The 25,681-nt window shown below is 53.7% G+C and overlaps 1 protein-coding gene across 1 annotated transcript; it reads left to right on the top strand.

Moving 5' to 3' along the window:
- The first annotated feature begins 6 nt into the window (after positions 1-6).
- Positions 7-9,060, top strand: ATF6B (activating transcription factor 6 beta). Its single transcript, XM_006104366.2, has 17 exons — positions 7-24; positions 130-208; positions 375-466; positions 1,115-1,250; positions 4,413-4,495; positions 4,630-4,765; positions 4,852-4,983; positions 5,108-5,241; positions 5,781-5,966; positions 6,049-6,140; positions 6,541-6,726; positions 6,872-6,979; positions 7,072-7,153; positions 7,321-7,388; positions 7,584-7,695; positions 7,811-7,895; positions 8,370-9,060. Exons 2-17 carry the CDS (start codon positions 142-144, stop codon positions 8,594-8,596), a joined length of 1,926 nt encoding a protein of 641 aa, XP_006104428.2. The 5' UTR covers positions 7-24; positions 130-141; the 3' UTR covers positions 8,597-9,060.
- The last annotated feature ends 16,621 nt before the right edge of the window (positions 9,061-25,681 follow it).

The following is a 25,681-nucleotide window of genomic DNA, read 5'->3' as shown; positions in this document are numbered from 1 at the left end:
CGCTGCCCAGAGCAGGATGACCCGGTATTGCCCCCAGCACCCGCCCCCCGGTGGGTGGCGGCGGCCCCGGAGCCCGGGCTCGGCCCCAGCCGTGTCTCACAGCCCCCCCCTCATGCCCCCCCTCTTCAGTTCGGCAGCGGCATGCTGGACGTTGGGATGGATGTCAGCCCCCCCGAGCCTCCGTGGGACCCCCTGCCTCTCTTTCCAGGTAGGAGACCATGTGCCTCCTCCACCCTCAGCGTCCCTCCTCTTCCCCGGTCCTCACACCCGACACCCTTGCCCAGCGGGGGGCCCTCGCCCACGCGTCCGTGGACACTTTGTGGACTCTTCTCGGGCTCCGCCTCCTGGTTATTTCCTACCCCCTCTTCCTCCAGATCTTCAGGTGAAGTCTGAGCCGTCCTCTCCCTGCTCCTCCTCCTCTCTCAGCTCCGAGTCGTCGGGCCTTTCCACGGAGCCCTCCCCCCAGGTGAGAACCCCCCACTGGGCCCGGCGAGGACTCCTCCCGTCCCGGCGCCCTAGGTGCTGAGGGGGATGTGTGTGGGGTGGGCCTTCTCTCCCTCCCTGTCATTCTTCACATTCTCACTTGCTGTAATATATATATATGTATATATTGGTTCCAGAGAGGAAGGGAGAGGGAGAGAGAGGTAGAAACATCAATGATGAGAGAGAATCACTGATCGGCTGCCTCCTGCAAGCCCCACACTGGGGATCGAGCCTGAAACCCAGGCATGTGCCCTTGCCTGGAATCGAACCCGGGACCCTTAAGTCCGCAGGCCCACGCTCTATCCACTGAGCAAAACTGGCCAGGGAAAGGGGAACCTTTTTAATGCATAGAGGTGCGTGGCAGCGTGCGGGGGCGGGGACTTCCGGAACTTCCTGCCCAGGTTCCCCTCTGAGTATTTGAAACCGTGAGATGCCGTCACCCTCCCCGGAGTCAAGCAGGAGAGAACCGGGCCAGCGGCAGCTTAGGGAGCTGCTGTGCCATTCAAACCGAATGTCGGAGCATAGGGGTTTGTGAGCTGCAAAGCCTTTGTTCTGCTCTTACTCTCAACACTTCCCCTTTTTTGTTTCCTTCTTTCTGCGCCCCCCCCCCCCCACCTCTACTTTCACCCAGGCCCCTGGTGTAGGGGAGGTGCTGGTTGTGAAGATAGAGTCCTTGGCACCACCGCTCTGCCTGCTGGGAGATGATCCAACATCCCTGAGTGAAACGGTCCAGATCAATGTGGGTCCCACCGCTGATGACCCCTCAGGTACTCACGGCCCCCCCGCCCACCGCCCCAGGCTTTACCAGGGAGGACAGGACAAGGAGGAAAAGGTGGGCGGAAGTGACAGATAATCAGGAGAAAGGCCGGGAGTGGCCGGGAGAATTTTAGGAAACCATAGCAAGGGCAGCACTGATGAGATGGGTGTGATTTTTCTTGTTCCTAGTACCTGCTGTGTGATTTAACTTCCTGTTGCTTTGCATGTTTTAAAGACTTTGGACAGTTTATGGCATAATTATTTATATTATTTTTTTCACTCTAACGTTTTATTATAAAAAATCCTAAACAGCCGTAACCGGTTTGGCTCAGTGGATAGAGCGTCAGCCTGCGGACTGAGGGGTCCCAGGTTCGATTCCGGTCAAGGGCATGTGCCTTGGTTGCGGGCACATCCCCATTGAGGGGTGTGCAGGAGGCGGCTGATCGATGTTTCTCTCTCATCGATGTTTCTAACTCTCTATCCCTCTCCCTTCCTCTCTGTGGAAAATCAATAAAATATATTTTTAAAAAAAATCCTAAACATACAGAAAAGTTGGAATATAGACCCAACTCCTAGATCCTATAACCAACATTATTTGTGCTGTTTTTAAGTGTTACCAAGTTTAGGTACCCTTCTGTTTATTCAGTAAACATTTATTGAGCACCTACTCCATACCAGGTACTGGACAGGGTGCTGGGGATGCAAAAATGACAAAGACACGACCAACACGCTGACAGGAGACTCCTGTAGAGTGGTGGGGGCGGAAGACGTGTAGCAGTGCACACCGGTGTGCCCGCTGTGGCGTCGCTCTCGGAGCGCTGGGCCCTTCACCCGGAGCTGCATCAGGATGTGCTGCAGAGGAGGGCTTCCTGGCTGAGCTGGGAAGGACGCGTGGCAATTAGCCAGAGGAGACCGAGGGAGCGGGCACGTGTGTCTTTACACTTGGGTTGCGGGTGAATTTCCCGCCAAAATATAAGATGGCGCGTTAAAATGCCTATATCTTTTGAAGTATGGGTTCGATTGAAATGAAATATTTGGTAATACGCAGTTACAATCGGCCCGAGTTTACACGTTTCCCGCACTCCACCGCAAATCTATATGAACCGAGTTTAAGACGGCTCCCGCGGAGTACACGCAATTCACGCGAGCCGACTTAACTCGTTTCCCGCAACCCAAGTGTTTAGATGGATAGGAGCAGGGATGGGGATGGCAAGGCGCCGTAGAGGTTGTAGGGCCGGGGGGAACCCTGCTGAAGGACTCTTCGTTGGTGTCCTGTGGGCAGTTGGGACCCTCTGAAGAAACAGGCAGGAGCGCAGTGTGACCAGGAGACAGCTCTGGTGGCAGAGTAGAGAATGGACTGCAGAGGCGGGACTGGAGGCCGGAGGTAGAGAACCAAGGAAGAGGCTCCCGCAGTTAATCAAGTAAGGTATTTGGATGCCGAGAAGAAAGCAAAAGGAATAAAGTAGAATGGATGAGCTGCAGTGACCTCCTGGGCATTGAGCAGGGGTCGAAGAGGAAGCCTGGCCTTCTGGCTGGGCAGCTGTCCAGCGGGTGATGGTGCTGTCCCCTGGATAGCGGTGTGAGAGCAGGAGCCCTCTGCTCAGGGGGCACGAGGAATCCAGGGCTGGCCAGGCTGATTGTTCATCTCAAAGTGCCTTCAGGGTTTCCTGGCACTGCCTCCCAACCAGAAGCAAGAGGGCAAGGGAGCCGGTAATGGAATCCACTCACGTTTCCTCCTGGGATTCATGGGGCAGGGAAGGATGGAGGGAGGATTTGGAAGAACAAACATCGTATCCAGCACATTATTAAAAATTGCAAAGAGGACAAAGATCGAAAAGCCTTGAACAGCAAAAACATTGTTGATGACTTTACAAACAGTAGTGTTACTGGAGTCAGATTCTCCCCTACGACTTGTGTTTTTTAAGTATATTTTATTGATTTTTTACAGAGAAGAAGGGAGAGGGATAGAGAGTTAGAAACATCGATCAGCTGCCTCCTGCACACTCCCTACTGGGGATGTGCCTGCAACCAAGGTACATGCCCTTGACCAGAATCGAACCTGGGACCATTCAGTCTGCAGGCCAATGCTCTATCCACTGAGCCAAACCGGTTAGGGCAACTTGTGTTTTTTGACTTGTACTTTACTCGTCACTTTGATAGACATGAGGCATAAGGCATGGTCCTTTCCTTCGGAGGGTCTCCTGAGGGTTGTAACAGGTGGTTAGTAGCTCAGCTAGTGGGTACCCTGAGGGAGGGTGGGTTCTGCGTGGCTGCTGGACAAGGAAGGGGAGTCACTTGTCACCGAATTCCCCGTTGTTCCTCTGGGATTTTTTAATCACATGACTGTATTGCCTATTCAAGAATAGAAATTGATTTTAAAATTTAGATTAGAAATATTGGTGATCATATAATTAAGTACCAAAATGAGTGGTATGGACCAGAGGTGGTCGCACACTGGTGACCTGGGGGCTGCCTCTGGCCCTTGGGAGGGTTTCAGTTCACCTCCGGGGGCACTCGGCAGGTCTTGCAGATTTAACAGGCCCCGAAGGCGCAGAGGTGACTGTGGCTTGGTGATGTGTCTGGGAGGCTGCCAGACGTAGGGAGGGAATTTGTGCAAAAGGACAAGCAGTGAGCTTTGTGTACGTCCAGTTGAATTTGTGTAAATGGTGGGGCATGAGAATGGAAGTGACGAGCAAGGAGCTTGGGCATCAGGGTCAGGGCACGGGGAGCCGTCATGGGCAGAGATTCAGGCTTGGCGGTGGTCAGCATGGAGCTGTGTGCTAGCGTTAGGCCAGGGAGAGATGAGAATCCAGGCAGACAGGAGAGTGGGCCCGTAGGAATGCTGCGTCTCTCGCTGCTTGGGCCTCTGCATGAATGGACCGGGCCTGTGAGGAAGCCAGGGACAGCGGAGGGCAAGGATGGCCCTGAGGAAAGCCGCGGTGGTGAGAAGAGGAAGGAGCCCCGCAGAGGGGCAGTGCTGGGTGGAGGCGGGAGGAGCGCCTCAGCCAGCAGCCCCAGGCCACCTGCGCCTCCGGATTGCCTGCCTGGGGCCAGAGTAGCTTTACCTGTGGGTGCAAGGAGAAATGACCCTGTCCCCATTTCCCCACCTTAACTTTCTTCTCCTTCAGTGTTTAGCTGACATCCAGCTGTTTGTCTCACCCTGCCACCCACAGGGGTCCAGACGAAGACAGAACCCGTCTCTCCTTCCTCCATCAACTCTGAGGCTTCCTTGCTCTCCACGGAGTCCCCCAACCAGGTGAGCATCAGCGTGACCCCCCTCCGGGCGCTGCAGTGAGCTCCTTCTTTCTCCTCTCCGAGGGAGGAGAGCTTTTCTTCTTCAGCTCCTCTCCTTGACACTCCTGACGTGCATTTTCTGGAATGCCTCCGTAGGCTTTTGTAGGAAAGGAGGCACTGGAAGTGAAGACCGAGTCTCCAGCCCCTCCAGGGTGTCTCCTACGGGATGTCCCTGGCCCGCCACTTGGAGCTGTCCAGATCAGCATGGGCCCACCCCCCGAGGGCTCCTCAGGTAATGGGGCCTCCTGACATTGGGGTCTCTGGCCACAGGCCTGCAGTCCTGACATTCCTTCCTTCCTTCCTTTCTCCCTCCTTCAGGCAAAGCCCTGCCTGCCCGGAAGCCACCACTGCAGCCGAAACCTGTGGTGATAACCACTGTCCCAGTGCCGCCCAGCGCGGTGCCCCCCAGCACCACCGTCCTTCTGCAGCCCCTTGCCCAGCCACCCCCAGGTACTGCGTCTGCTGACTGACCTAAGGGAGCTCACAGCCGCTGAGCCCTTGGGTGCTCAAGTGTGGGCACAGTCCCCGCCTGACTCACAGCTCTCTGACCTCTTTCTCCTGCTCACTTGCCCAGTGTCCCCAGTTGTCCTTATCCAAGGTGCTATTCGAGTCCAGCCTGAGGGGCCAGCCCCCCCTGCTCCTCGGCCTGAGAGGAAGAGCATTGTTCCAGCTCCTATGCCTGGGAACTCCTGCCCACCTGAAGTGGACGTAAGTATTGGGGCGCGGGGGGCAGGGCTGGTAATGGGAACTGAAGAGGAAGGTCTGTCACGGGAGAGAACTGGGATGAGGAGAGAGCAGAAAGTGAGGAAGCAGACCCTTAAGATGATCCTGAAGGTCAGAGTGGACTCCTGCTTATATATGAGTATCAGCTCTATGTAGTTTCAGGATCCGTAGGTTTGTTATCAGCCTGCAGGTGGGGAAGTGGGGTGTCTCAGTAAGCCACAGGCAGGGGAGTCATGCTGCTACGGCCATGGCAGTAGTTGGAAGAGGCAGGCTCTTCCTCCTGGGAAACCAGTTAGCAAGGTTAACGTGGGGCCTAAAAAGGAGACTTGTGAGGAGAAGCAGCCACCAAGGAGAGGGACCGAGCTTCCATGGGGACCGGGTAGAGGACGCTCTGTCTAAGTCTAACTTCTCTCCGCTCTGAGGAGCAGGAGCAGGGTGTTTTATAGAGGAGAGCCCCCTTCTCTGGGCCAGGGCTCCCCTCCCCTCCCCTCTTTCATTCTCTTGTGGACCCTCTGGGTGCCTAGGCAAAGCTGCTGAAGCGGCAGCAGCGAATGATCAAGAACCGGGAGTCGGCTTGCCAGTCCCGGAGGAAGAAGAAGGAGTACTTGCAGGGGCTGGAGGCGCGGCTGCAGGCTGTGCTGGCGGACAACCAGCAGCTGCGCCGGGAGAACGCTGCCCTCCGGCGGCGGCTGGAGGCCCTGTGGACTGAGGTGAGACTTCTGTCCTTGGGGGATGAAATACAGGCCCCTTGGGAGGACTTACCCTCCTCTCTGTCTCTCCTCTGCGCCTCAGAACAGCGAACTCAAGTTAGGGTCTGGGAACAGGAAGGTGGTCTGCATCGTGGTCTTCCTTCTCTTCATTGCCTTCAACTTTGGGCCTGTCAGGTGAGACCCTCCTTGCTCCCCAGAACCTTCGGAATGGAGCCCCCCCTTGGCCACCTGGTTGCTGCTGTGGCGCCCTGCCCCCATCGCCCCACTCACAGACGGCCGTGGTGTCCGGGTGCAGGATGTGCCCGGCGCTCCCTTCTAGCTGTCATTAATCTGACGAACGGCAGTGCTGGGCAGGTGGTGCTGACAGCGGTGATGAAAACAGACGCAGGTGTTTCCCGAGATCTGGGCTCTAGGTTAGGCCGCTCCTTTTCTCTCGTTTCCTGGCCCCACGACGTAGGGACTGTTCTCATTCCATCACTGGTGAAGGGCGTCAGTCATGTATAACAGAGCCCTTGCCCTCACCTGCCCTCGGTAAGCTGGACTTCTCCCCGCGCCCTGTCCTCCCCGCCCACAGCATCAGTGAGCCTCCTGCGGCTCCCGTCTCTCCTCGGATGAGCATGAGCGGAGAGGAGCCTCGGCCCCGGAGACACCTGCTGGAGTTCTCAGCGCAGCTGCCCGTCCGTGAAGTCCAGTCCCTCCAGGACCCCTCCCAGGGCCCCCAGGAGCCCCAGCCCAGCCTCGAGGGCCGGCCGAGTTTCAGGTGAGCCCTCTTACTTTCGGGGGTGTCTTCTTCCCCAAGTTCACCTTTGCTTTTTGAGGGAAGCCACAGGTGCTCTGCCATCAGGGCCTCCTCTGGTGGCGGACTGGGCAGCTGCGACCACTGCCTCCTCCGTGCCGCACTCCAGGAACCTGACGGCGCTCCCTGGGGGCGCCGCGGAGCTGCTGCTGCCAGGCCTGGACCAGCTCTTCCTCTCCTCCGATTGCCGGCACTTCAATCGAACCGAGTCCCTCAGGTGCGGCGGGGGGGCCAGGGCTGGGGCACCTCCCCTGCCGATCATGCGATGTGTTCTGGAGCCCCGTCTCTGCTTCCTGCTCCGCTTCCCAGGCTTGCTGACGAGCTGAGCGGCTGGGTGCAGCGCCACCAGAGAGGCCGGCGGAAGGCGCCCCGCAGGGCCCAGGAGAGACAGGTGGGCAGGGCTACGTGTCCTGGGTTCTGAGGGACATGTCCTTGTGGAGGTTTGAGGGAGTGCTGAGGAAGTGGCAGGGTGGGTGTGAGCTGGTACCAGCTTCCGGGGCGTCTCTCTCTCCCTGCTCCCTTCACCCTCTTCAAATCCTTAGACACTTCTCCTTCCAGAAGTCTCAGCGACGGAAGTTGCCTCCAGTTAAGGCAGTCCCCACTCAGCCCCCCGGGCCCCCAGAAAGGTGAGTCTGGGGGCTGTGCTTCCTTATGAAGTGGGGTTCCATTCTGAAGAGCTATACCCCCAAGAGCTGGCCTGCGCTGTCACCACTGCCACCAGTGGCCTTACGCCTCCCTCATCTACCGGGGTCTCCTGTCTTTTTTCCCTCATCTTCTCCCCACTTCCCCCAGTTCCAAATCCTGTTTTCCCACCTGCCTAGGGATTCCGTGGGCCAGCTGCAGCTGTATCGCCACCCGGACCGTTCACAGCCGGAGTTCCTGGATGCAATTGACCGACGGGAAGACACATTTTATGTTGTCTCCTTCCGGCGGGTGAGCTCCTCCTTCCGACCCCTCCCCATCCCCCTGGGGTCCCAGCAGTGTGTGCTCAGGTCAAGGCCGGAGAGCAGCACCTCCACCCTCCGGGCCTGGCCCCTGTGTTTCCCAGGACCACCTGCTGCTCCCAGCCATCAGCCACAATAAGACCTCTCGGCCCAAGATGTCCCTGGTGATGCCCGCCATGGCCCCCAATGGTAATTCCTTCCCGGTGTGGGGAGGGGTCCTGGAATTGAGGAAGGGGGACATTCTGACAGGGATATCCAGCATGAGGAGCTGAGGGGGGATCAGAGGGGAGTGGGGCGTTCCAGAGAGATGCTAGGTCCTGGGTGAGAAGCCGCAGGAAATGGGTGCAGAGCAGGACAAGATGCAGGAGACTGAAGGGAGGAAGACGGGGCGGGGTCGGTGCCTGGCAGAAGGGGTGGCTGGGAACCTGCTGGCCTCACCTCCGTTTTCTCTCGATGCCCTCCCTCTGACCTCACACTCGCAATGGCCTTTTCCTCCCCGCCCCTCCCCTCCCCTCCCCTCCCCTCCCCTCCCCTGCACTGACTTGTTCACTCCCGCGCTGGACCTGCCTGATCACCGTTCCCTTTCCTCCCTGTCCACTGCTGCTTTTCCCACCCTCCTCTCTGTTTGCCTCCCCCTTCTCTTTCTTACTCCCCTTCTCACAGAGACCCTGTCAGGGCGGGGTGCCCCTGGGGACTATGAGGAGATGATGCAGATCGAGTGTGAGGTCATGGACACCAGGGTGATTCACATCAAGACCTCCACGGTGCCCCCCTCGCTCCGAAAACAGCCTTCCACCCCGGGCAATGCCACAGGTGGCCCCTTGCCAGCTTCTGCAGCCGGCCAGGCCCACCAGGCCACCCATCGGCCCCTCTACCTCAATCACCCCTGACCTCTGCCTCTCACACGGACTTAGGACTAGGGGACGGGGGAGGAGTCACCAAGTGGGACCGTTTCTTATTTTCCTGATCCCTGGGCTTGGGCAATGGGTAATGGAAGGACAGGGTGTGGGGTTAAGCAGTTATTTGGTGGTGAGGGGGCTCACCTCTCTTCGCCCCTTTTTGGAATGTAGGGCTCCTCTCATTTCCCTAAACACGCAGCCCCTGCCTCTCTCTTGAGGGGACTGAGTAAGGGTGAGGCTGGGGTGGGTGGGCTCTGGACTCTTTCGCTCCTCTTTTGGGGGTAGAGGTGGGACTCTAGTTGGAGAGCGGGACAAAGGCCATTTTACGTTAGGAGCTTGTTTCTGGGTATAAAGGAAGGGTGGTGAAGAAGATCAGATTTGTGTGTGTGTGTGTGCATCTTTTTTTAATTATTATTATTATTATTAAATAAACAACTTGGAGGGAGTTAAAGGAATTGTGGCTGCCTTCCTGGCTCATGACAAGCGTTTGGGGGAAAGGCTTCTCCAGGCCAGGGTGCCTGAGTCAAGCGCTGGAGACAGCTGGCTCTGGGGTGGGCTGGGTGGGGTCACAGGCCGGGACCCCCTTGCCCTGTGGGCTGGTGGGGGGAGGGATGCCCTGTGGTGTCACAGCCCAGAGGACACAGATCCTGGAATGTGTCTGAGTAAACAGGAAGGACAGGACCCACGCCCTTTGGGGTGAGTGTCTCCCTGGGTCCCCTGCATTCTAGCAGGATCCCCTCCCTCCCCTCACTTTCCTGGACAAACAACTGAGCTGGGGCCCAGGGCTGTGCCCAGAAAGGGCCCCGGGGAGAAGGGCTGGGGCGGGAGCAGGGAGGGGTGTTGAGGAGCATGGTCTTGGCCCTGAGCTGGAGGAGCCTGAGACTTGAGGGTCCGGTTGAAAGAAAAGGACCGGGGGCGGGGGTGGGGGCGGGGGTGCAGAAAAGGCTTTCTATTAGGAGGAAGGGGAGCAGGGCAAAGGGTAAGGGGCAAGTCTCACCCAACTTGTGGGGATCCCCGTCAGCGGCTCCTTGCAGCGCGCCTCTGACGCCTGTAGGAGTGCCCTGGGTCAGCAGGAGGGTGTGAGCTGGGCCTGGGCTCCATGCCCAGATGACTGGACAGGGGCCACCTGGGCCACAAGCCCAGGCCTGAAGGGGGAGGAAGAACCTCACGTGTCCAGCCAGCCCCCTCCCCCATTACTGTGTTTGGGGAGAAAACAGAGTAACTGTGGCAACCTGGAACTAGGCTCTCCCCCTCGAGGGCAGCCCTGCTCCTCGGCCAGCACTTCCTGTCCGGGGCCCCTCGAGCCTGTGCAGCCTTATCCAGGCGGCCAGAACAAGGCCACCTGGGCTGGCTTTTCTCAGTGATGTCCTTGCTGTGGACCACTAAGCCGGGGTCTCCTCATCTGTTCAGTAGGATGCCTGCACCTACTGCTCAGGGTTGGTGTGAGGGAGAAGTGCCGAGCACGGGGTCTGGTCTGGTCCGTAGTAGACACCTTCCCTCCTCCCCGCTCCCTGCTGCGTATCCTGACTGGGCTCTGGGCGGCACGCAGCTCCTGGCTGAGTGGCAAGGGACAGCGGCACTTGGGTGTGAACTGGGAGTCAGACCCTTGGCTGGGAGAGTGGTGGTAGGAAGGGTCGGAGGATGCAGAGTGGGCATGCCATGGGGGTTGAGGCGGGCAGTCTCTGGGCTGCTGCCCTGGGTCCAGGCGGATCTGCAGCCACAGCCCCCACCGAGGCCCCCGGCCCGTCACCGCGCACCCTGTGGGCCCCTGTCCCAGGCCCGCTTTGTCTTTCTGGCCTGCTTTCCTCCCTCGGGAGCCTGCCTGGTTCTTACCACCGCAGGCCCAGCGCCTTCTCCTTTTGACCCATTATTCTTTGTTCTTCTTTTTGTTTCTGGCTGCTTTGGTGCTTTCCCCTTCCTCCCCCTCTGCTTCACTCTTTCTCTTTCCTCCTTCTTGTTCTTCCTCTTCTCACTCCTCCTGCTGCTGAGCCCGTGCTGCCTCCGCCTTTTCACACCACCCTGCCTGTCCCCATTTCCCTTCCCACCGCTTTGTCTACATTCCTGTCACTCTCCATGACTTCCTCTTCTCCCGCTCAGCCCTCCTCCCCTCCACGTCCCACTCCGGCCGCTGTGTTCTCCCCAGCTGTGGGGGCCAGGACTGGAGAGCCTAATGTTTGCCTCATCGTTCTGCTATGGCCCTGGATACAGCACATCTGGATTCCGGGGCCCAGATGTGTGGTTGCCACAGCGACCTCAGTCCCTCTGGTAAATACAGCGCCCACCCGCCCCAGAGCAAAGAACAAAACAACTGTGTGACTTCTTTTGTCACGAGATAGAAATGTCCTCCCTCCTCCCTTCTCCCCACACCCATGTCTCCAGGCAAAGGAAGTTCTGAGGGTCCAACTCTTCCTATGGCTCCCCCACCCCCAGCCTCTTAGTTCTCTCCCATCTTCATCTCAGACTCGGTCTCTTCATCTCTTCTCTCCATGTTCCTCTTCCTCTCCACCTCCCAGCCCACTTCTCACTGATGAACTGTCGACCCCGTCTTAACTTGGCAATTTCTTCTGAGTCTACGGAACAGCGATGCAGAAAGAAGGTTCAGAGACCCAGATGGCCCATCCTCCTCAGAGAGTCCTTCCGGGCCCTTCCCTTGTGTCTGCCTAAGTCTTCATCTTCCCAGGGCTCCTGTCTGGGGAGGGAGAGCACAGGCTTTGGGACCAGAGAGCCTGCACTGAGGCCACCTCCCTCCCACCATTGGAGTCCCTTGGACAAGTCACTGCCGGCTCCTCGCCTCCGTTCACAGAGCCCCGCTGTGGGCAAGCGCTTTGTGCTGGGAAGCCCGCGTCCAAATGTCTTTCCCTCTCGGGACCTGCTTGGACCACAGCTCTGCTTCGCTCCTTCCCCTTCGGGTCCTTGCCCTTAATTGCCCTGACGCTTCCTGGCCTCCCTTTCTCTTTTGTCCCTTATCCTCGAGGCCGAGGCCGGGACAAGGACTGGGAGGTTCATTCGAGGCTGGGGGCCCTTCACAGCCCCGTTGACAAGCACTGTCGGGCACCTGCTCTGGCGAGGCCTGGTGCTTTTCTGATGAGATGCCAGCGGCCTGGCGCGGGGCTGTCACAAGGCTCCGTGGGCTTCAACCCCGGCATTGAGCGAGTCTCAGCGATTGTCTCAACTGGAGAGGCCTCGTCGAGCCCCGAGGTGTGCAGAGCCCTGGCCTGGACTTCAGGCCGCCGCCACGCTCCAGCTCCGGCTCCTCCCAGGCCAGCTCTACGGGTGGTGGCCATACTGCCAACATAGAAAACCATAAGGCAGGGGACCCCCAAAACGGACATGACCATGGGACACCAGTGCTGAAACCTGGGGTGTCAGCCCCCCTCACGTCGTGTGTCTCAGACCCCCACCCAGAGATCTTGGGAAGCTGTGGGGGCTTCGGGCCAAGACAGCGGAAGGAAGCTGCACCCGGCTTCATCCAAGATTCTGACTTCATCTTCCCTATCAAAGCCAGGAAAAAAACACACCCAGACACGGGGACACCCACGCGAGCCTGTCCCCGGCCCCAGGGAGCGCACTGGGACCTGGCCCAGCTTGGTGCCACCCAGCTAGCCCTGACCCGGGACACCTGTGCCCCAGCCCAAGCGGCAGTCGGGCTCCTGCACTCCCTTTCTCGGGCGGGCGGGTGGCTGGCCGGCTCAGGGAGGTGTGTAGCAGGGCAGCAGCAACTGTCCTCAGTGTGAAACGGGTGGGGCCTCGCTCAGCCCCTCGCCAGGGCAGCCGCACATGGGAACCGAGGCCAGAGAAGCAGCCAGCAGCCTAGGCGGGTGTGTGATGCTGGTCTTCGTCCTGCCTCCAGCCCCCACTCCCACCCTGCACTGCCCCCCACAGCTTCACCCAGACCTCCTGCCTCTGGCTCTGCAGCTAAACGTCCACCTAACTTTCAGGCTTCCCTCCCTGTCTCCCCACACCCCAACTGCCTTCCCAAGGCTTTTATGTCCTGGTGTTCAGCCAGTGCCCAAGCCTCAGCTGCCTTTTCTGGAGGAATTTGCTGGGGTGGGAGCGTGGAAGGGGCAGTGATGGGAGCTGGAAGAGCAGTGCTCTGAGCCGAGCAGGCAGAGGGCAGGGGGGGACAGGGGGCAGGGGGGGACAAGGAGTCCCGAGGAGGCCCCACGCTGGGAGGGATCTGGGCTCGGGAGGGAGCTTTCCTCCTGCCCCACACCCCAGGCGAGAATTGCTGGGGGACCGCGGAACTGGCACCCCAGGCGGAGCAGTGGCAGCTGGAAAGGGAGGTGAAAGGGAGAGAGGGTCGCGGTGGGGAAGGGTGTTGGTAGAGGAGAAAGCAGGTCTGAGAGCAGGAGCGACAGGTGGAGACATGGTGGGGGCGCGAATAGCGCACGGGCGGGACGATGTCAGGCTGCGGGGAAGGTAGGGTGGGCTGGGGGAAGAACACGGGAGTGGGACCAGGGGTGGAGGGCAAGATGAGGTGATTGTGGGACTCAATCATCCCAGCCAGAGGGGGGGTCAGGGGAGAGGAGGGGCGTGTCGTGACGGGAGGGCCGGGCGGGGTGGGAGGGGCGGCGGGCCTGCCCTATCTCCGCTCCCTCCCTGCCCTCACGCGGGTCCTCCCCTCTCTCCCTGCCCCGCAGCCTCCCTCCGCTCACTGTGCTGGCTGCCGAGACCGGGCGCAGCGAGCCCCTGCTGCCGGGCGCCGGGAGACCGGAGCCCTTCCTGGCCTCGCCGAGCGCCGGAGGTGGGCAGCACAGGTGGGAGCACCGCGCGCACTGCCGGGTAAGGGCGCGTCTGGGGGGCGCGGGAGTGTCCCTACGCCCGGCGAAGGCTGGCAGGGCCGCGCTCTCGGGAATCCGCCCCCGCCCCCGGACTTCCTCAAATGCTTGTCCGCTCACGGGGACTTTCTGCTGGTGCAGAGGAAACGGGACCGTGCGCCCGGCCGGACGCCGGTGGCGGGCGCAGTGGGTAAGGGGTGGACGGACCAGGTGGTGGCACCAGGTGGCATCGCTGAGCCCCGGGGAGGCAGGAGCCGGCGGAGCCCCACGTGCTCTGGCTGGAGCGGCGGAGCCGCGCTCGGGAAGTTGCGAGGACGCTTCTTTGGGCATCCAGATGGGCACTGCCAGGTGACAGCGTGCGGGTGGCGGGCCTGGGAGGGAGCCCGTAGGAAATGCTGGAGAGCAGCCAGCACTCCCAGGCCCGCAGAGAGGTCCTAAAACTTGTTCTTGGCCGAGAGCTCTGCACCCGTGACTCACGGTCCAGGGGGCTGGGATGACAGATGCCTCCAGGGACTCCCCCTGCTTCTGTCCGTCTGAACACCCCCCCCCCCCATACGCGTGACACACCCGGGGTGGGGCGGGCGGGCCCCTTATCTTGCCTGGAAAGAATTTCATGGCTTGGAAACAACTGGAAGTGAACTGAGAGGAACTACTGGGAAGCAAGTAGGAAACCCCGCAGCTGCTGCCTTTCGGGGTCCAGTCTCCGCCCCCTTTTCCCAGTTCAGCCTCCAAAGTCCTGGGGATCTGGCACCTCAACTCCTCAAACTTTCTTGCCCTTGAGTCCTGGTCACTCGGTGCAGGACCAAAACCTGCCTTCCTGTCTCTCACTGACCCCCCACATGGGGGTTCAGAAATCCTGTCTCAATGTTTCCATCCCGCTGCCCATTAGCTCCCCCGAATGTGGGACATCTGGTCCCCACGGCATCCCTGCCTGGCCCTCTTTGCCATCTGGGTCCAACCCAATATCTGCCCCCCCCCCCACCTCCTTCCTCTCACAGCCTGCAATCCTCCACCTTCGCCCCTGGTAGAGCATCACCTCTCTCCCCACCTCTGGGGACCCACAGTCCCTGATGAGCGAAGTGTCAGAATTGGCCACAGCGGATAGAATACCCAGCACGCTGAGTCACAGCTTGGGGAGGCCCCACCCCTGCCAGCCCTCCAGCCAGGGGAGGGTGCCAAGAGGGTGAAGCTGCGTCCCCGCCCACTGCAGAGAGGCGCCCAGATGTGCAGTGGGGGCTCGAAGCGGGGACACAAGAGACACCCATGTTGCTCGCTTCCCTCCTGCAGAGAGAATAGGCTTCTTCCAGGAACTGGAGGTGCGGACAGGGTGGTGGCGACAGGAGAGGAGGCTGGGAAGGAGTCCCTCCTCTGGGCTCCCACCAGCCTCTTCCTGCTGCAGACTCCCCTCCCCACCACGGAGGGGGGTCTGTGGGGCCCACCTCCCAAAGGCCTCCAGGAGAGTGGGCCCTGGGAGCCTATTCCCCCAGGAGAAGGGCCTCCCATTTGGGTCCCCTCATTCCAGTTAAAGTCCTTTGTGTCACAGAGCTGCCCACTGAGCCAAGGAGACATCAGCGTTCCCAGGCATCACTGAAGGCTGCATGGAGGAGCACGAGGGGAGGGGTGTGTGTGTGTGTGTGTGTGTGTGCGCGTGCAGATGCAGACTTGTCGGATAGATGTGTGCATGTGTACGAGCATGCTTTATCGGTATTTGTGGATGAACACATGCAAGTGTATGTGTAACTGTATTTATGTGTGCGTGCACCCTGTGATCTGCACAGCCTTAGATACAGGGTGACGGGAGTTGAGGGTAGGTACCCCCCTTATACCCGCGGCTACACCCCAAGCCGAGAGGCCGGCCGCAGGGCCCCGGAAGGGCAGCTGTCTGCCTGGCTTTCTCGGGCAGGGCCTGTCTGTGCAAGCTCCGTCCCTGTTGTCCAGCTCCTTCTCGTCTTTTGTGGGCTGGTGGCCCTGCGAGGGCCTGAAAACTCCTTTTCCGCAGGCCAAGAGGAGAAGTGGAAGGTGAGAAGCCAGGAAATGTGTGTGAGGAGAGGCGCAGTCACTGCCCCTTCCCCTCCCCAGGCAGCATTTCCCCTCCCAGCCCTTCTCCGCTGCCCCTCTGCCTGCAGAGAGCCGCAGCCCTCGCCCCTCCTTACCCCTTGTCCTGAACAGAACAGAACGTGAGCCGCCCCTGCCCTGCACACCCCTGTCTTCACCAGGGCCCCTCCCGGCTCAGCGTGGGCGCCCCACCCCACCGCTTGCCTCTAGACCTCCTCTCCCTGTGCTCCCCAGTCCTGGCCTCAGTGAATCCACAGACAGCCAGCACCTGGGTCCGGAGACAGGGCAGTCTTGGCACCCCAGATTCCCACCACACCCCGAGTGCCCCCTCCTGACCTGGAACTCTACAGTGTAGCCTTGCTGCGCCTCACACTTCACACAAACCGGCTTTTTCAGCACGTTCTCTTTCGTGTCTGGCTGCATTTGCTCAGCCCCATATTAGGGAGACCCGTCCATGTTGTTGCATGTGCTCTCATTGCTTTATTTCATTCCGCTGTGCGAATGAGCCACTTTATTTAACCCAGTCTACTGACGTGAGACATCGGGTTCCCGGTTTGCAGCCAACCCGTTACGAGTAGCACTGCTGTGGTGGTCATTCCTAGCGGTCATAGCGGTTGCATACAGCGGAGGCAGATTCTGCCACACCGTTCACACAGTCCTGGTGCCATCTGGCCCTTGCGGGCTCCACACCTGGCCCACTCTCTGCCCCAGTCGCTGTTTCTAACCCATTTCCAGTCCCAGAGACTGTCTGAGGTCCTAGCCCTGACCTTGGTTCTGTCCTTGGTTTCAGCTCTGAAGCTAGTCCTGGGGTTAAATTTAACTTTTCATTCAATCATACAGTCAATAAATATTTATTGAGCACAGATGCAAGAATACAGCAGCCAAGAAATAAACACGGTGCATGCTGCCACCACGGGCCCTGCAGGCTGGCAGGCAAGATCAAATGTGAGTGAGAAGTAATAAATCAATCTCACAAATATGTGATGAAAAATGTTATAAATGCTACACATCACGGTTGCCTGGTGCTGTGATGTCACGCGATGGGGGGCCCGACCTGGGCAGGAAAGCTTCCTGAGGAAGTGATGTGGGCTGAGCCCTGAAGGGTGACGAGGCCAAGAGAAAAGGGAAGCGTGGGCCACATAGTCATAGAGGGAACCGCATACACAAAAGTCTGACATCAGCAAGAGTATGAGGGATTACCTAGGCCAGGGGGCCTGGAGTGGAGAGAGGGAGGCGAGTGCTGTGGGAGATGAGGCGGGAGAGGCCTGTCAGTATGGGAAGAAAATTCAGGAGGGAGACACCGAGAGCGTCGTTAGGGGAGAGGGACATCCTAGTTGCCTTTTCAAGATTGTGAGGGGCAAGTGGGAGCAGCGGGACCAGCTAGGAGGCCACTGCAGTTGTCAAGCCAAAGGTAGATGGGAGGTTGGACTACCGTGTTGGCGAGAGGGAGAGAACTAAGCGAACCAAAGCGATGTTCATGAGAAAACACGGGCACATGCGATGAGGTGTCCTGGTGTTGAATGGGCGGTTAGGTTTCTGGCTTGGGAAGCTGGCTGCATGGGGGGCCCTGAGCTGCATGGGGGGCCCTGAGCTGCAGGTACCGGAGGGCGATCGAGAGTCCGCTCCGGCGTCCTGACTCCGGGGTGCCCAGGAGGAGGTGCCAAGTGGGCAGTTGGATATGTGGCTCGGAGCTGAGAGAGGACGAGGCTGGTGTGATGAGTTGGCGCATATGTTGGAAATTAAAGCCGTGGGTCTGGGTGAAGGCACCCGGGGCGGTGACGAGAGCAGTAGGTCTCAGCAACCACCTGGGGAGCTTTTAAAAACGACGGAGTAAAACCCAGTGCCTCCACCAGTCTTGCCGTATCTCAGGTGTCCAGGCCACACAGTTCTGCTGGCTCCCATATGGACAGCACAGAGCTAGAATGCTTTAAGATGGAAGATGTGACCAATAGTGTTTAGTGATTTTGAGAGAGATCAAGTAAGACGAAGATGAATGTCTCCTAGGTTTTGTGGCACCGAGCTCGCTGGGAGGCGGTGGGGAGGCTGTGTGTGGAGCAGCCAGGTGAGAGTGGAGGGAGGCGCGCATGGGACCCAGGGAAACGGAAGCAGTGCAGGGAAATCTGACAACTGTGGCCGGAAGGAGGGGTTAGGGATAGTGGTGCCTCGAGGGAGGATGAGATTGGGGAAGGTGTTTTTAGTTTAAGGTACAACTTTCATACAGTGACATGCACACATTGTAAGCATGTAGCTCAATTAATTTTTGGATATGCATACATCTGTGTAACCCCATCCGGATCAAGGTGCAAAGCATTTTCAGGACTCCCCCCTTGTGACTCCTCCCAGCCAATACTAGCCCTGAAAGTAATCCTATCCTCTTTTCTAACCCTCACTAGAGGATCTTTTCCATTGATTTTTAGAGAGAGTGGAGGGGAGGGGGACACACAGAGAGAGAAACATCGAAGTGAAAGAGATGTTTGATTGTCTCCCGCACACCCCTCAACCGGGGCCAGGATCGAGCATGCAACCTAAGTATGTGCCCCTGACTGGAATCAAACCTGGGACCCTTCAGTCCAGGGGCTGATGCTCCAAGAACCTCATATAAATAGCATCATTTAAAATGGTGTGTGTAGTCCTAACCGGTTTGGCTCAGTGGATGGAGCGTCGACCTGCGGACTCAAGGGTCCCGGGTTCGATTCCAGTCAGGGGCATGTACCTTAGTTGCGGGCACATCCCCGGTAGGGAGTGTGCAGGAGGCAGCTGATCGATGTTTCTCTCTCATCGATGTTTCTAACTCTCTATCCCTCTCCCTTCCTCTCTGTAAAAAAAACAAAAAACAAAAAAAGATAAAATAAAATAAAATGGTGTGTGTGTGTGTGTGTGTGTGTGTGGTTTCTTTTGCTCGGCATTACTAGTATGTGTGTGAAATTTGTTCATGTTGACCCATGTAGCAAGAGGGTGTTTTTCATTGCTGTGTAATATTCCATTGTATGACAGTGCCCCACCTTATTTCTCCATTCTACTATTAATGGACATCGAGTTATTTCCAGTTTGGGCTATTTTGAATAAATCTCATGAGCATTCTTACTTTTTTTTTTTTAAATTTCAGAGAGGAAGGGAGAGGGAGAGCTAGAAACATCAATGATGAGAGAGAATCATTGATTGGCTGCCTCCTGCAGGCCCCCTACTGGGGATCGAGCCTGCAACCCAGGCATGTGCCCTTGACCAGAATCGAACCAGGGACTCCTCCGTCTGCAGGCCGATGCTCTATCCACTGAGCCCAACAGGCTAGGGCTCATGAGCATTCTTGTACATGATTTTGGAGGAGATGTGCAGTCATTTCTTTTGGATATTTACCAAGAAGTAGAATTGCTAGGTTATAGGTCGTGTGCTCATACTGCCAGTTTTTCTAAAGTGGTTGCTCTAATTTATGCTCCTTTTTTTCAACAGATGAGAGTTCCAGTTGCTACACATGCTTGCCAATGTCGAGCAATGGCAGTTCCTTTCATGGTAGCCATTCTGGTGGATACTGGATGGCGTCTCGTTGTGGTTTTAATGTACATTTCCCTGAATTCTAGTGATGTGATACGCCTTTTCATGTTTGTTAGCCATTTGGATATGCTGTGTTCCTACTGGAGTAACTGTTTAAGTCTCTTGCCAATTTAAAAAAAACTGGGTTGCCGGCCTTTTACTTGCTGTCTTAGTTTGGAAGTGTTTTAGTTTAGACTTTACCCCTCCTCTGTTTCTTTCTGACACATCACGTGCAGTGGGGTTAGTGGTGCTGACGGCCGCGAAGTTGAACATCTTAGTGTAGCCATCGTTGTCCCTCCGTGTACTCACGTTTCCGAACACCAGCTGAGCCTTGAAGGGTGTGGGGTTGAGCAGCGTGGGCCACCTGAAAAAATCCGCTTATAATGAGCCCCTTCGTGCAGGGCCCAGTGGTAACTCCGCCCGTGTGCCGCTCACCTTCTCATTCTGAAGTTACCAATTTCAATGAGGTCCAATGTATCAATCCCATCATTTATGGTTAAGTTTTTATTTTGCTTTGTTTTGTTTTAAGAACTTTGTATTGTTGAAAGTATTTCATATGTCCCCTTTTTTTCACCATTGCCCCCCCCCCCCAACCCAGGCTCTCACTGCCCCATTGTCTATGGGCCATGCATATATGCATACAGGGGCCCTGGTTGACTACCTCCCACCCACCCACCCTCCCCCGCCTTCCCTCTGAGGTTCCCCACTCTGTTCCATGCTTCCATGTCTCTGGATCCACTCTGTTCATCAGTTTATTTTGTTATTTAGATTCCCCATATGAGTGAGATCATGTGATACTTGTCTTTCTCTGACTGACTTATTTCACTTAGCATGAAACTCTCCAGGTCCCTCCATGCTGTCTCAGAGGGTAAGAGATCCTTCTTTTTTACTGCTGCATAGTATTCCATGGTATAAATGCACCACAGCTTTTTTATCCACTCACCTACTGATGGGCACTTGGGCTGTTTCCAGATCTTAGCTATTGTAAATTGTGCTGCTATGAACATAGGGGTGCATACATTCTTTCTGGTTGGTGTTTTGGGTTTTCATGGGATATATTCCTAGAAGTGGGATCACTGGGTCAAATGGCAGTTCAGTATTAAATTTTTTGAAGAAACTCCATACTGTTTTCCACAGTGGCTGCACAAGTCTGCATTCCCACCAGCAGTGTACTGTGGTTCCCTTTTCTCCAAATCCTGGCCAGCACTTGACATTTGTTGATTTGTTGATGGTAGCCATTCTGGCAGATTCCAGGTGATACCTCATTGTCATTTTAATTTGCATTTCTCTGATGATTAGTGACTTTGAGCATTTTTTCATATGTCTCTTGGCCATCTGTATGTCCACTTTGGAGAAGTGTCTAGGTCCTTTGCCCATTTTTTAATTGGATTGTTTGTTTGTCTTCCTTTTATTAAGTTGTATGAGTTCCTTATAGATTTTGGATATTAACCCTTTATCAGATGTATCATTGCTAAATATGTTCTCCCATACAGTGGGCTCCCTTTTCATTTTGTTGATGGTTTCTTTTACTGAGCAGGACCTTTTTATTTTGATGTAGTCCCATTTGTTTAATTTCTCCTTAATATCCTTTGCCCTAGGAGATGTATCCCAAAACATTACTAGGAGAGATGTCTGAGATTATGCTGCCTATGGTTTCTTCTAGGATTTCTATGGTTTCATAACTTACATTTCAGTCTTTTATCCATTTTGAGTTTATTCTTGTGTATGCTGTAAGTTGGTGGTCTAGGTTTTTTTTTGTTTTTGTTTTTGTTTTTGTTTTGCTTTTGCATGTATCTGTCTAATTTTCCCAGCAGCATTTATTGAAGAGACTGTCTTGACTCCATTCTATGCTCTTGCCTCCTTTGTCAAATATTAATTGAGCGTAATGGCTTGGGTCAATTTCTGGGGTCTCTGTTCTGTTCCATTGTTCTATATGCCTGTTCTTGTGCCAGTACCAGGCTGTTTTGATTAGGGTGGCTTTGTAGTATAACTTGAAATCTGGTATTGTGATCCCTGCAACTTTGTTCTTCTTTCTCAAGATTGCTGCAGCTGTTTGGGGTCTTTTTTGATTCCATATAAATTTTTGGAGTATTTCTTCTAGACCTGTGAATTATGCTGTTAGTATTTTAATAGGGATTGCATTGAATCTGTCGATTGACTTGAGTAGTATGGACATTTTAATGATGTTGATTCTACCAATCCATGAACATGGTATATTCTTCCACTTGTTTATATCTTTTTCTATCTCTTTTTTTTTTCAACGTCCTGTAGTTTTCTGAGTATAAGTCTTTGGCCACCTTGGTTAAGTGTATTCCTAAGTATATTAATTTTTTTGTTGCAATGAAAAAATGTGCCGGGGTCCAGCCCCAGCAGTCCAGGGGTTCCCAAAAGTGTGGACGGAGTTGGCGAAGAATAAAGGACACGGAGACAGCGTTCAGATGATCAGCATAGCCAGGTTCTCTCTTTATTCTAGGTGGATCTTCCTGCGCCTGGCTAAGGCCACAGAGAGAGATCCAGAGGCAAGTTGAGTCTTTATTTTATAGTCAGAGGTAAACAAGGTAGTGGTTACCATACTTACACTGTTCTTGTGAGTTTCACTTGTTTTGGCAGCACTTGCTGCACCTCCCTCAGTCCATTAGCTTCCCAGATAAGATCTAGGGAGCGTTATAAGGTCAAGCCTAATTATGCTAAGAGGACTGTGCCCTCTAAGCAGGGACTTGTTTGTGACTTTGCCAACAGGTCAGTCCGAGGCTTAACCCTATAGCCGCGCCCTACAAAAATGGAATTGTTTGTTTAGTTTCTTTTCCTGGGAATTTGTTGGGGTCCAGCCCCAGCAGATCCAGGGGTTCCCAAAGGTGTGGACAGAGTCGGCGAAGAAGGAAGGACACGGAGACAGCATTCAGTTGATCATCATAGCCAAGTTCTTACTTTATTCTCCTGTTACATCTGTATTTATACCATTTGATCCTATAAGTATGCCTCTGTAGTTACATCATGGTATGTTTTGGGTCCTCCCTTAACCTTCTACAGTTCCTTGTTTCATGTCCATAGTTTACCTGACCCTTGCCAAAAATCCCATCTCCATCTTGTTCTGTTGAGTTTAATCCTATCCATTCTATTCCAAAGGTTAGGGCCAGTTGCAAGGTCACTACTCTACTGTTCTGTTAAGCTACAAGGAAGTAACTGAAGGAGATTATCCTAACTAAAGATTATGTAGCTTAAGCGTGATTGTTCGTAGTTAAGGTGATTAACTACCCTCCTGGCACTTAGTTAAGGGGTTTTACTGATTTATTCCCTTCCTTAGTCCTGTTAATCCCTAACTCCAGGGAAAAATCCCCACCTGGGGAAACAACCTTTCTCAGGGAGGTGGCCCTCATAGCGCTAAGAAGGGGAGCAAACATATTAAGAACAGTATGCTAGGTCCCTTGAAACATATGCTGTGCAGATGTTTCTTCCTTGTATCGACTGTGTCAAGCAACAAGGATGGACCAGCCTCCGGCAGGAATTCATTATTGGTGTATAAAAAAGCCATTGATTTTTGGGTGTTGATTTTGTATTCTGCTACATTGCCAAATTCATTGATTAAATCTGGTAGTTTTTTTGATGGAGTCTTTAGGATTTTCTATGTACAATATCATGTGATCTGTGAATAATGAGAGTTTTACTTCCTCCTTTCCAATTTGGATGCCTTTTATTTCTTCTTCTTGTCTGATTGCTGTGACTAGGACATCCAGTACTATGTTGAATAAAAGTGGTGAAAGTGAACATCCCTGTCTTGTTCCTGTTTCTAGGGGAAATGGTTTTAGTTTTTGCCCATTGAGTATGATGTTCGCTGTAGGTTTGTTATAAATGGCCTTTATCATTTTGAGATACGCTCCCTCTATTCCCACTTTGTTGAGAGTTTTTATCAAAAGGATGTTGGATTTTGTCAAATGCTTTTTCTGCATCTATTAAGTTGATCATGTGATTTTTGTCTTTCAATTTGTTTATGTGATGTATCACGTTTATTGATTTGCAAATATTGTACCAGCCTTGCATCCCTGGAATAAATCCCACTTGATCATGGTGTATGATCTTTTTAATATATTGCTGGATGCAATTTGCTAATATTATTTTGTGGATTTTAACATCTATATTCATCAGGGATACTGGCCTGTAATTCTCTGTCTTTGTATTGTCTTTACCTGGTTTTGGAATTAGGATAATGATGGCCTCATAAAAAGAGCTTTTAAGTGTTCCTTCCTCTTGGATTTTTTTGGAATATTTGAGGAGTATAGGTGTTAGTTCTCCTTTGAATGTTTGGTAAAACTCCCCTATGAAGCTGCCCAGATCCGGGCTTTTGTTTGCTGGAAGTTTTTTGATTACTCCTTCAATTTCATCATTTGTTATTGGCCTATTCAGGTTTTCTGATTCTTCCTGATTCCGTTTTGGGAGATTGTATTTTTCCAGGAATTTGTCCATTTCATCCACATTGTCCAGCTTGTTGGCATATAGTTGTTCATAGAATTTCTTTACAATCCTTTGTATTTCTGTTGTGTCAGTGGTTACTTCTCCACTTTCGTTTCTTATTTATTTGGCTCCTCTGTGTTTGTTTCTTGATGAGTCTGGCTAATGGTTCATCAATGTTGTTCATCCTTTCAAGGAAACCAGCTCTTGGTTTCATTGATTTTATTTATTTATTTAGTCACTATGTCATTTATTTCTGCTCTAATCTTTATTATTTCCTTCTTTCTACTTACTATGTGCTTTTCTTGTTGTTCTCTTTCTAGTTCTTTAAGTTATAGGGTTCAATAGTTTATTGTTGATTTTTCTTGTTTTTTGAGGTAGGCCTGTAGTGCTATGAACTTCCCTCTCAGGAAGGCGTTTGCTGTGTCCCAGAGATTTCTGGTGTTCTGTGTTCATTTTCGTTTGTTTCCAGGAAGTTTTTTTATTTTATTTTTTATTTATTGATCTTATTGGTAACCCATTCATTGTTTAATAACATACTATTTAACCTCCATGTGTTTGAGTGTTTTGGGTTGTTTTTACTGTAGTTGATTTCTAATTTCATTCCACTGTGATCTGAGAAGATGCTTGATATGATTTCAATCTTCTTGAACTTGTAGAGACTTGTTTTGTATCATAACATGTGATCTATCTTTGTGAATGACCTATGTGCACTTGAGAAGAATGTATATTCTGCAGCTTTGGAGGTGAATTGTTCTATAAGTGTCAATTAAAACCATGTGACCCCTTAAGCTGTTCTCTGACTGAGTGACTTCTTCAACCCTGTCTTCTAATTCACTGATTTGATCCTTAGCTTCCCTTAATCTGCTGTGTATTCCTTCCAATGTTTTCTTTATTTGTGCTATGTCATTATTTGTGTTTCAATAGTTACTATATCGTTTCTCATGCTTTTGAGCATCTTTACCATCATTATTCTGAACTCTATAGCAGATAAATTTCTTATCTCCATTCTTTTGTCTCTTCTTTTGGAGAATTCTCTTGTTCTTTCATTTTGGGTTGTTTCCTTGTGTCTCATTTTGGCTGCCTGTTTTGGTGGTTTATTCTGTATTAGGTAGATCTGCTACGCCTTTCAAGCTGTAGTGCAGGGCAGTGTCAAACACTGTTTCTGACTAATTAGATCAGGCAAAGACTCAAAGCCTCCAGAAACTGCCTCTGTCTATAGACAGATAGAATTCCATCTTGAATTGCCCTCAGGCAATTGTCCCCAGGTGTGGCAAGAGTTTTTTTCCCAACAGGGTGGGGCAATTGCTTCTGCCTGGAGGCTAATTGTTATTCTCAGTCACTTAATGACCATCAGAAACTCTGCACAGTGGGGCAAGGTGTTTTCCAATAGGGTGGGTCAACTATCTTCCCCACAGATAAGGCCTCCTGTATAGCAAATGTCTGCATAAGAAAGATGACCTCTGCAGCATGAGGGAATGACTCAGCACAGGAAACCAGGGTGTCTGCCTTCTAAACTCTAACCCCAAAGCCCCCAATCCTGGCTTCTGCTCACACAGCTCCATCTGAGGCACAATGTGGGTGGCTCCACAGGAAATTTTGTGCATTTGCCCTTTAAGAGCGTGCCTGAATTTCCAGGTGTCTCTCCCTGGCAGACAGCATCCCTGGTGCTTTTCCCAGCCAGATGTTATGTGGGTACCCTTCTCAGTTCTGGTGCTTTCTGCTGGGGGGGGGGTGCCCATCTTGGGGATAGACCCCAGAGTTCTCAGTGGCACCCCTCACAGCTGAGATATCTCTCCGGAACTTCAGTTGCTGTATGTGGGAGCCCAGCCAGCCCTCTCGTGCCTCTGTCCCTCCTCCTCGTTCCTATGCAATCTCCACTTTCCGTCCTTGGTTACCAGGGTTCTCTCCAGCGAGTCTCCCGTTGATTATTCAGGAAGTTTTTCTGTATTTTAGTTGTAATTCCAGTTTGGTCCTGAGAGCATGCCCATGCAGCATCCACTTACTCTGCCACCATTTTTAATCCTTCTGGTTAAGTTTCATTTCAAATTAACTTTTATATGTGGGCAAAAGGTAGAGATAGGTGTGTTTTCCATATGGAATTTCAGTTGGCCAAGCACAATTTATCAAAAAGACCATTTGTCCCCTCTTAATTTTAGTAACACCTTTGCCAGCAATCAGCTGACCATAGATGTTGTCTGTCGGTTTCTGGACCCTATTCTGTTCTGTCTATTCTTGCATCTTTGTAAAAGGTTGTTTTTTTTTTTAA

This window comes from Myotis lucifugus, unplaced genomic scaffold, assembly GCF_000147115.1.
Source record: "Myotis lucifugus unplaced genomic scaffold, Myoluc2.0 scaffold_563, whole genome shotgun sequence".
Taxonomy (NCBI): Eukaryota; Metazoa; Chordata; class Mammalia; order Chiroptera; family Vespertilionidae; genus Myotis; species Myotis lucifugus.
Note: the sequence above shows the minus strand (reverse complement) of the source record. Positions and strands in the feature narration are given on the sequence as shown.